Source organism: Apaloderma vittatum, unplaced genomic scaffold, assembly GCF_000703405.1.
Source record: "Apaloderma vittatum isolate BGI_N311 unplaced genomic scaffold, ASM70340v1 Scaffold44317, whole genome shotgun sequence".
In the NCBI taxonomy this organism is placed as follows: domain Eukaryota; kingdom Metazoa; phylum Chordata; class Aves; order Trogoniformes; family Trogonidae; genus Apaloderma; species Apaloderma vittatum.
In genome coordinates this window covers 1-10,574 of record NW_009725367.1, presented here as the reverse complement: position 1 = coordinate 10,574, position 10,574 = coordinate 1, and the positions used below count along the sequence as shown (strand labels likewise).

Here is a 10,574-nt window from a genome sequence, read left to right as displayed (position 1 = left end):
TGCTTTGACTATCACAGCACTCCCAGCTTCAGAACACCAGGGCTTCGAAGATAAAAATGTCTTTGAGAGAAATTTCAGTGAGCCGTAATACTTAGAGCAGTGTCAGTACATGACAGGAGTCTCTTTGCCTCCTTTAACATTTTGTGTTTCTTTGAATTGGGTATCTTACTGCACGAAGGAGGAAAAAAAAAGGGTTTTAGTTCATTTTCCATCACTTTGATGTAGCATTAGAATAATTTGTTTCAGTCCTCTTTATTCTTTTGCTCTTCTAAATTTAGCCCCCCCAGATATTTTTTGGGGACAGACAGCTTGCATATGGATGACTAGCTCCTGACATATCTGCCTTTAAGGCACATTTTTCATCGGTGGGGTATAATTGTGATCTGCAGATTGCAATTTCAAGAGTCATTTAGGTGAGTTTGGCATTTTTAAACTCTGATCCTGCACTGACTCACAGGGCCTTGAAGCAGCTCAGAGAGGCGGAGCTAATCCTAAAATCCTAAACCAGTTCAACCTCAATCTGTCATAGTTTCTGCAAATGCGTCAGCATATTTCTGTCCCAGTATTTCAGGAGGCTTTGCCTGTAAGTATAAGCAGTTATTTAGGGAGAGCTTCTTACTTCACTGCGAAGGAGGAAGCAGTATAATTATAGATTTGGCTTTTTCTTGTGAGTTCTTATTGAACTGGAATATAATACACAGAGTGCTGCAGAAAAAAAAACTTTATTTAATGTTTCACTAACAAAGCTACAATTATGGGAATAAGGTTTTTGCTGGTTTATTACTCCAATTAGGTATGAAACCAAATAAAGACTTTTGGGAAGAGCCTAATGCTTTACGGTCAACTTGTGACAACAGTGAGAAATGTCAGCCAGCCCAAAAGTAATGCTGGACAGCTCGTGCACTTGTACACATGATGTTTCTATGAGCAATACCCGGTGTAATGCATTTAAATGTAGGGTGCAATACATCGCAAGCTCCTTCTTTTGGTGAGTGTCTCTCATATGAAGAAAAAGACTACAGATTTGAAAAAAAGGATAGAATCCTTAACTTGGGTCCTGCTCTAGCAGTCAGAAGCTTTAAATGCAAAATGAGGAACAAGACAAGAATTTTAAGCCAACTTGATTTTTGTTTTCAGCAACTGAAGTGAGAGCAGGGGTGGAAGAAGGCAGCAGTATCAGTAAATAAGCATGGGAAGTGAAATATCTAACATGTCCTAGAAGAGTTTACTGTTCCTGTCAGAGTTGAGGTCCTGGCAACTTGCAAAACACTTCAAGGCAGTAGCATCTTTTGATTTTCTCTAAACATATGTGAAAACTGTAAGCTTGGAGTTGTCAAAGTGCTAGAAGGGACTAGAATGTCCAGTTGTAAATAACTTGGACATCTGAATTCTTGGTCTCGTCCCTCGTCTTTTCTGTCAGATGTGATTGTACAATGGCCTTCTAGTAATGGCACAAATTCTGTTAATGTCACCAAAGGGTCTCGTATAAAGGTTGTGCAGAGGTGCTTTAGAGTGCTCAGGGAGGGAAGTACACGGACGCTCCTGCTGATGTCCGGGCTAGCCTTGCTCAGATGAAGACCGATGGAAGACCGTCAAAAAGACAGGTTCCCCGCTGTTGTAACCAGGTGTAGCTCCCTTAGCTTCAAGGGAGTCACTGATTTGCATCTGCTGAGGATCTGGTCTGTATGGTGATAATGTCTGAGACAAATAGTAATAGCATTGCACATACGTGGCAGGGGTAAGAGAACAGAATTGACACTAGTCTGATGTCGAAAATAATATGAAGAGGCAAGTTGGCATTACTGTGGGGGCTGATATTTTGGACACTGTTGTCCAGGTACTACGGCGCTACAGGTGTATTTTTCGTAGGAACACGAAGTGCAACAAGGCACTGAGCTAATCGGCGAAGCAGGATTCGGGCGTCAGAACTGCTGGAACTTGTTTTATCTCCCCATGGTAGCGCAATGGGAAGGTGGTGGTGTAGCACGTGTCCCTGTTGTAGGTATAGCAGGTTTCGGGTTCATCGCAGGAGGTGCTTTGCTGAGCCTTGTATTTTTGGCCACCCAGCTCAATTTCTACAGGATTGCATTTTTGGCAGCTGGAAGAGATGGAGAATAGAACAAGCGTTAAGAGTTGTGCTGAAAAGATGCCTCTGGTGAAACTCAAATATTCCTTGCTGATCTGCTGATGGAGCCAGCAGAGTACTGTGGCCCTTCTAGGTTTTACCCAGGCACTCCCAGGCAAGATGCTTTTAGTATGGGCAAACTGCTGTGGGCAAGACTGCTCCCTAAAAGGAAGGGTTAAAGGGGCAATGTGTAAGTGGCTGGTAGTTAAGACATCTGAAATGAACAGGAGTCAGAATGAAACATTCCCTGTAAATGTGAGACCTTTTTACGTGAATTAATCACGGAGATAATGTCTTGGCATGCAACAGAATGTGAAAGCTAGGCTTCACACTTTGCTCTGTGACTCCCTCACCTTCCCTACTGGTGTTCAGGCAACACTTGTGAGCTGCTCTAGGCAGTGCTGCAGGGGAAATTAAGTCTTAGAAAATTAACTAAGGAAATAAAATTACTTACAGTTGAGTCATGCGGTAAACAAAAGTGGTTCTGAGAGGGGACAAGGGGTCAGAGATGTTCTCTCGAGCCCTCAGGGGAACTCTGCAAAGGAAGGAAGAGAATTGCTCTCATGAAAACTTCTTATTAAGCAGGGAACTACTCGGCTGTGAATAATTCTCAACTCTCATTTTGCTCTGCAGGATATTTTCCTTCCAACCCTTCTCCATAGAAAAGCCCAGGAACGAAACATCTTGGCCATTCTGTGCCCTTAAAGGCAACAAACCTCCCCGAGATGGCTGCAGCAACTTCCAAAAGTGCCGCTTTCAAGGTAACTGTGCTGGTATTATTTTATTATTATTATTATTATCATTATCATTATCATTATTTTAATTCTGAGCTGGCAGATGAGACACTTGCAGGACAGATGTTTTGTGCTTCTCCTGTTGAACTCTACCAGAACTCCTGCAGCTCTGAGCCTGAGCTTGATCCATGTTTCCAAGAGACACACACACTTCTGTAAGGTTTGTGTGAATAAAGAGGACAAAATCCTGCTGAGATCTGCTTCATATGATCAACATTTTCTGACAGTTCAGGTATTAACTAGTTTTTCCAGACTATTATATAGCAGGCTTACTATCAGACCAGCAAGTCCAGTGTCATGGGCCCGATTTGGTTTCAGAGTAGATCAGCTGTAGAAATGTTATTCTGGACTACTTAAAAAATGGAGATGCTTTTTGTGTTTGGAAGGACAAAGAGCAAGTACATTCATGTGAGCTAGAAAAACACTAAGCAAAAGGAAATAGTCCATGATACTGTAGAAAGCAGCCCTCAGGAAAAACAGTTCTCCTCATCAATACCAGGACATGGGAAAGAATGCAAAGAAAAGGGAACTCCTGTAACACTTGATCTCCTGCTCGCCGTCTCTATGTAATACTTGTCTGCTACTTACAGGATGCGTATGTTTCTCTCCAGGATTTCTTCATCAGGATTTTCTTTGGAGGGGACGAACTTGGAGGTCACCGTTACACACTGACACTTGTTATTGACCAGCACGTTTTCCTCATTCTCAGACTCCCATGGATAACCTACAAGCACAGAAAATGCAATCCCAGGATCAAACCTGCTCTACCAGGAAGCTAAGTGATGAGAAAACTAGGAATGCACTGTTATGGCATCTGGATTGATTTAAGTCCAGGTTGCAACAGGTACAAATGAGCCTCTTGGCAAAGATGACTTCAGCTGTCTTCCCTGCTCCATCTGCAGTATGTTTCTGCACGTGGAGGTGATGGGACTGGGAAGAAGACGATGAATCCAGACACTGTGTGGGAGGGCAGAGGCAAACATGTGGTGATTTCTCATGATATGGGAAGTCCCCTTGCAAGCCTTGAGCTGTACCTGGCAGCCGGAGTGTTGCTTTTGCCCTGAGAGGGGAGGTTACCCCATTCCTCTGTCAGGCACCAGGACTGTTCTATCAGTCCAAACCCTAGTTTGGATCTGGCCCCTAAACAAACGTCTCTGATCTTGCCAATGTGGCAGATGTGTCAGTTTTCATTGCAGGCTCCTTGTATGTTTTCTGTCCTGCAGGTCCCTGAGGAAATAGATGCCAAAGAAGCACCACAGGACCCAGCAAGAAGGCAGCCTGCTGACCTAGTGGTGACAGGCAAGTGGCACTTAAGGTGCTTATGGTTTGCACAGAAAACTCCAGTCCTGATATTCTTACTCAAATAGGGAAAAACCAGCCTGTCTCCTGCACTTGTAATATGCTATTCAATATGAAACTCAGTCATAACGGGGTAGAACTTCCCATCTGTCACCCAGAGGCTTTTTGCATGCTCCCCGTGGCATGCGACGCTGTTTCACTGTGCAATGAACGGATTTGAAATAGCTTGTTCTTCGCTAGTTGGTTTTCCCCAACCCAGAGCCTCTTCCTTCTTCGCCCATAGCAAACTCGCACAGGGAGATGATCGTTATTTGGAGGTTCATGGTGCTTGTCCTTGTACCCCTTATTCCAGCTTCTGTTGCTCTGCATACTTCTTCTCTGCCAGCGCATCACTCAACGTGAACATTTCCCTCTTAAGTAGAATCTCACTACAAAAGCCTCTTTAGTCCCTGCCTTCTTGAGTCTTGGCTTTTCTTTTTTCTTCTAGAAAGTCCCTAGCTTCTTGTCCTTCACATACACCTTCCTGTGGTGTCTGTCACTATTCTATGCAATATTATGTGCAATTTCTTATAAGCCCCTAATCCAAAGCCAATATTCAAGTCAGATCCTATTAGCTTTGGAAGTTGTCCCAAAACCTTTGAAGAAGGCTTTAATTAATCTTCTAAAATTATCTTAAGATACTCTTTTATGAATATGCAGGGTTTTTTGAATGCACTCCGAAAGGATTGTCCTGATTTAATTCCTTGTGAAATACTCTTGGCTTTAATAAGCATAAAAACTACAGATATTCCAATTTTTTTTTCTTTAAAGTAAAATTACAAAGGTTAAAAAAAGGATAGTTTTATCAGCAATACTTCCATGTATCACCCACTAAATTCTCTTTGGGGTGAAGGTAGTTAAATGCAAAATTACCTAATGCCCTTCTAAGTGTCTACAGGTTGGATTTTTTGGTGCATGATTTGCTTCCTCCTCAACACTCAGGCAGATATTTGACAAAATTTTTCATCTTCCAATATTGGATTGTCCTGTAATACACTGTGAAGCCCAGCACAATCCAGCTGCAGCATAGCGAAGAAGGAAGCACATTCTAAAAATACCTGTTCAAACTCTGCCGCAGGTCCAAGTGGCTACTTAATTAAAGTAGGAAGAGGCTCAGTTAGCCCCAAAATACATTAATTTCAACATAAATAGTACAAACAGCACTCCTAAGGTCCCTTCCAACCCCAGCCGTTCTATGACGCTATATATACAGTTCTTAAGTCATACGTGTGAATTAGCAAAAGCAGACTGGGCTGAGTGTTGAACCAACACCGTATTTATCAACATTTTCTGCCTTTTCAGCTAATAGATTATACACCGTTCATCAGAAACGGTACTTCCCAGGAGCTACCTGCGTCGGCAAGAAGATGCCCTTTCCCAAAAGTTGGAGGAAATGCTGGGATGCTGTCATCCATGCTGTTGGGACAGTTAGCCTTGAGCACCGATTTCATCCTGCAGACCAGATTCCACCACGTGAATGAGGATCGCTTTAGACTGTCGTGCAGAGATGTGGCATTAGGACAGTCAGTGTCTATGACCTCTGAACCACGTGTCTGATCTCAGTCTAAATCAAGAATCTCCAAGAAATTCAATGGAATTACCCTACAGTAACCATATGACAGGATCACCAGGAAGCCTCTAAATCTAGCAGGTAAGATTCTTGCAAGCTTCCTAACACTGCAGAAAAGCAGGCATGACTGGTTGTGGCTTGTTGCCTCAGAAACCCAACCATAAAATCATAGTGCCTTGACTTTGCAGCTAGTTATCACTTGTTTAACCTCAAAACAGAAATTAAAAACACACAGCTCTATGACGCAGAAAGACGTTGAGATGTCCAAGCACCACTGAAGCATGGCTGCTTGAGCCAGCTTTGAGGTTTGATTTTTGGCTGTTAGAATTATTAATGCTGATAACACAAAATCCGTCAGCGATATCTTAAGCACCGTTTTCCCTGCTCTTCATTTCTCACCTACCTGCCACAAGGACAAACCCCAAGGAGACGGCCAAGGCCACGCACAGCAACAAAGAGTTCTTCATCTTGCCTTCCCTTCTTTTGAAGAAGACGAATGGAGAGCCTGTGTCTGCCTATAAGGGCGTGTGCAAATGATACAGCTATTTGTTTCCTAAAATAAACAGCCCAGCTGGCTAGCACTGACACTGTGGCAGATGTGGCTGGGGACTGAAACTGGGCATGTTTAATGCAGAGACCTCTGGCTTTCAAAGGTACGGGGGGGGCAGGGGGTTACGCTATTACTGTTCATTTTTATTCTGCTCATCACCAACAAGCAATGAGCTGCTGAGTGCAAGGGAGTGCAAAACCACCCTGATCCTTAGGGGGCTTCTTGCCACTGTCTCTCTTGAGGCCGAGGGGTATAAGGTAAGAACGTGTCCATTTAGCCAAGGGGCCACAGCTCTGGCTCCTAGTTTTGCGAAATCAGACTTAAAACCCACTTGACTCCTATTATAAAACCACTTCAGATTTCAAGATCAGGATCCTGCTTGCACCAGGTTCTATGCAAACCTATATTAAGGGCTTGACCTGCCCCTTGCAGTCAAAGTAGGCAAGATGAGAGAAGGGAGGGGTAAAAGAAATAAAAGTAACCCCAGGTCTGTAGCAAAACTGAACTCTCCCTCCAATTCTGCCCACTTCATCAAGGAATTTCTTTCCTTATGAATGGGAAAAGGGACTCCATGGGATTTGTGGTTTATGAAAGGTTCTGAGTCAGGTCCCAGGCAAACTCTTTGAAGAATGGGGCAAGGAGACTTTTCCTGAAGGAGGCGAGTACTGGAGAGGGCCTGGAATTTTTCTGGACCTGATTTGGGATCACTTGTGTAACTGAAAAACAAACATCGCAACGTAGGCTGCAATGGCCGGAGTGGTCTCTGTAGGGTATGTGTATGTCTGGCCCAGAGAAGGCCACTTTTTAAGGGAAGCCAGTCTTAGCAAGGGTCTCCAAACACCTGCATCGGGGGACAAAAGTGGAGGCAGAGCAAAGCACGACGCTGGCAGGCCCATTCTTAGGTAGGGTTATCACATCACTGTTTGCTGAATTTCTGATACCTGCAGCGCATGTTTCTCTCAATGAACATTAGCAGCACATGGTAAATCTCCCTGTGTTCCCCAGCTTTTCTTTCTGCAGCAGAGCAGCAGTCCTGTAACCAGATCTTTTCGCACAGCCCGTGCCGCCCTTGGCTCAACCAGCGTTGGTTGTCCTCGCCAGGATCTGCCAGGCGATGCTGCCAGGCATTCTAGTTCCTGAAAGAGCTGCCTGTCACCTTACAGGCTGTCTTGCCTTCTTTCAGCCCTTGCTGGCTGGGTCCCGAACCCTAGAGCTGTTCAAAAACCCCAGAATCTGTGTCCTGAGCTTGTTCTGCTAGCACAAACACCTCATCGGGCAGGTGCATGATTCAATGGGCTTCTGTGTTGCATCAGCAGCAAGGTTTCCCCCAGGAGATAGTAGGGGAGGATGGGTGCACATCCAGCTCCTAGCAGGGCATCAGCTTATGCTATCATTCCCCTTCAAAACCTTGTCTCACCATCTTTGGGTGGGCAACAAGGATTTTTGTTTCCTTTCCCACTCCCCAGAAAGTGTTGCCAACAGCCTTTTCTGTGGAGCTCTCTTCTGAAGCGGCAGCAAGATACTCCCTGTGCCCCATCTTTCGCAGAAGGTTAAAAATAAATCTGGCTAACCATGGGGTGTTTGGCTTGTCTATCTAAAGCACTATTTGTTTCAGTCACCTTTTTTGTAACGCAAGAGGGGATTTTTTAGAAATATCCAAGAAGGGGAGATGCAGGCATCAGAATAAAGCACACTAAAAAGAGGCTGGTTCTCGTCTGTTTTGCAAAACTGCACTAATCCGAATACAGAGCTGATAACGTCCAAGCAGAGACATCCATGAGTATTTTAAAATCTGAAGGGAGAAACTGAGGAGAATTATTTTCTGTGTGATTCTGTTGATTTTGGTGGTTTTCCCTGGCTGCTTGTGCTCAGCACATCTGAATTTCAGTTTCTGAATCTACATGTCTGCATACGGTCCCTTCAGTCTGTATATGGTGACAAGAGCTATTTTTAGTCTCATTCAGCCACCTGCATGTTTCTGAGGATTTCTGTGTAGATTGCAAGCTCTTTAGAGGAGATTTATTTTACAGACTGTTACTTTTATGAACTATCTCCTTTTTATTGTGTGACGTTTTGAATTACCAGAAAATTATCGGGGGAAGCAGGCATTAAAGAAGAGTGCCATTTGGCAAGGGCTGGCAAACTGTTACCCCAATCTTAAATTCTGGGCTGAGTGGGGAGCTAGACTCCCAGCCTCACTTTGAGGCAGAGGCTAGTGGAGAAATAACTGAAAATTTGGAAAGAAATGGGAACCAGCCTTGTCTCCTTTCATGTGCTGAAGTAGGATTTTTCTGGTAAGAAGCTGAGTGGGTGCCTGGATGAAGTGAGGCAAAATAGTCGTGTCTGTGTGTGTCCTTGCTCCGCTGGGTGAGGAGTGGAGAGGAGGACAGCTGTACCAGGGCACAGGGTATTTCCACATAACACACCATTGTCCTGTGGCTTTCTTTTCTCCTTGTTTCTTGATTGGAAGCAAAGAAAATGGTGGATTAAAAGACCCCTGCAGTGGTCACCAATTATTGTGTCAGTAGTGGTGCAGCAAACCGGCATGGTTTGGCTGGAGCAGTTCCTGCCAACTGGGTTAACTCCAGCCTCACCAGAAGTGGTGGATGTTTTCAACAAGGCCTGCGGGAGGGTAAAATGTCTGGAGATGCTTTTTCTTTTCTACTCTTAGCAGTTAACCTTGGATTAAGAGACAACACGGCAATTCCATTTAAATCCATGAGACTCCATATGGAAGCTGGTCTGTTAAGACTCCAGATTTTGAAAGCGCAGGCTTTATTTTTAGAGTCTAAGGCACTATACTTTGAGGGCAGTTAAATGGAAACAGCATCTGGGACACACTGAAGGTCTGGGTTTCTCTAAGTCGCGCTTGCAAAAGTTTTCTGGAATTTTGACCACACAGAAATTCACTACAGACTTCTCTGGGTGGACTTCATACAAAAAAAGGTAGGATTAAGCAGCAATATTACAAAGCCTGTTTGGCAGAGATGGCTGTACTTTAGTGGCCAACTAGAATAAAGTGAGAATTTCCATGGAGGTGTGGCTAACAAATTCAATGAATGCTGTGCCTCACTTACTAAAACCAAGTTATTGTTGCCTTTCTTACACAGATTTGTATCCAGAGGAGGTGAGACCTGAAAACTGGCATGGACAGATCTGGAGAAGGTGTTGTAGTCTGATTCAAAATGTATGTTTGGTGCAAGAGCACATATGCAAAAGCATATATGGAAAAGAGCATATATGGAAAAGTTTGACCCAGAGGTGACTATATGGAGAAGCTGAGTGTGTCAGAGAAAATGCTATTATGTGAGACTCCCGACATCAGATCTACCAAAATCCAAATGAATCATCAAAAAGTGAGTAAAGTCGTGCCTCCCCCACTCTGTTTCAGTTAACTTTAATATTTGATTGACATATCTTTTTCCACAAGAAGGTGGACAGGCGTGGTTATAAATAAAACTGCACCTGCTCTGCGGTAAGAGAAAAGCACCTGCACTTGTTCTCTGCAGAACTCCTCTTGCTGGAAAGTGTGGCTGCTTAATTTATTTGACTCTGGGTTTCTGAGCTAAAGACTAAACTAATTATTGTGCCGCCCTCTGCTCTTGTGGCATATTGGACTGCATTTCTTAAAACCAGGCCGCTTCCGGGTGGCTTGGTATATATAAGTGTATACATGTGTGTATATGTGTGTGTGTATATATATATATATGCCTCTATCTTGTAAAGATGCCATTTGGAGAAGGGAAGCACTTGGGAGAGTTCATGTATGTACCTCAGATAGGTCCAGAGAGGTTTTCAAATGCTTCTTTCTGAAAGTTTGATCTGACTGAAGGGAACAGAGTAAGAAGTTTCAGGGGACAGATGTCAGGTGCATTTTCGACACTCTTTTTTTTTATTCACGTTCTTGTAAGATTACTGTACAGACCGCAGTTGTACGTGTCTGTGCTTTTAGGTGAAGAAAAACCCCAAGGGGGAAGAAAGCACTCTTTTCTTTTCACGTCAGGTTATTAATTGCTGGTACCTGCCCCGACTGGAAAAAGTCCTTGCTTAGTGGCTGCCCATGTGCCGCAGCTCCTGGATTAACGGGAGAAGCAGAGTCAGGCCCGGCGCAGCCCTGCAGGGATCTCCGCTGTAGCTCGGGAGCTGGGCAGGGAGGGATCCAGTTCGAACTCGCCGCTTTGCGGGAGCGCTTTCCAA

General features: G+C 44.1%; 1 protein-coding gene across 1 annotated transcript; it reads right to left on the bottom strand.

The window, feature by feature from the left end:
• Window positions 1–1,896: 1,896 nt before the first annotated feature.
• On the bottom strand, window positions 1,897–6,330 carry IGJ (immunoglobulin J polypeptide, linker protein for immunoglobulin alpha and mu polypeptides). The gene is made up of 4 exons (XM_009872856.1): window positions 6,231–6,330; window positions 3,508–3,643; window positions 2,580–2,660; window positions 1,897–2,098 (listed from the first exon to the last, which is right to left on the bottom strand). The coding sequence occupies exons 1-4, from the start codon at window positions 6,292–6,294 to the stop codon at window positions 1,897–1,899; spliced, it is 483 nt and encodes a 160-aa protein (XP_009871158.1). The 5' UTR covers window positions 6,295–6,330.
• Window positions 6,331–10,574: the final 4,244 nt, after the last annotated feature.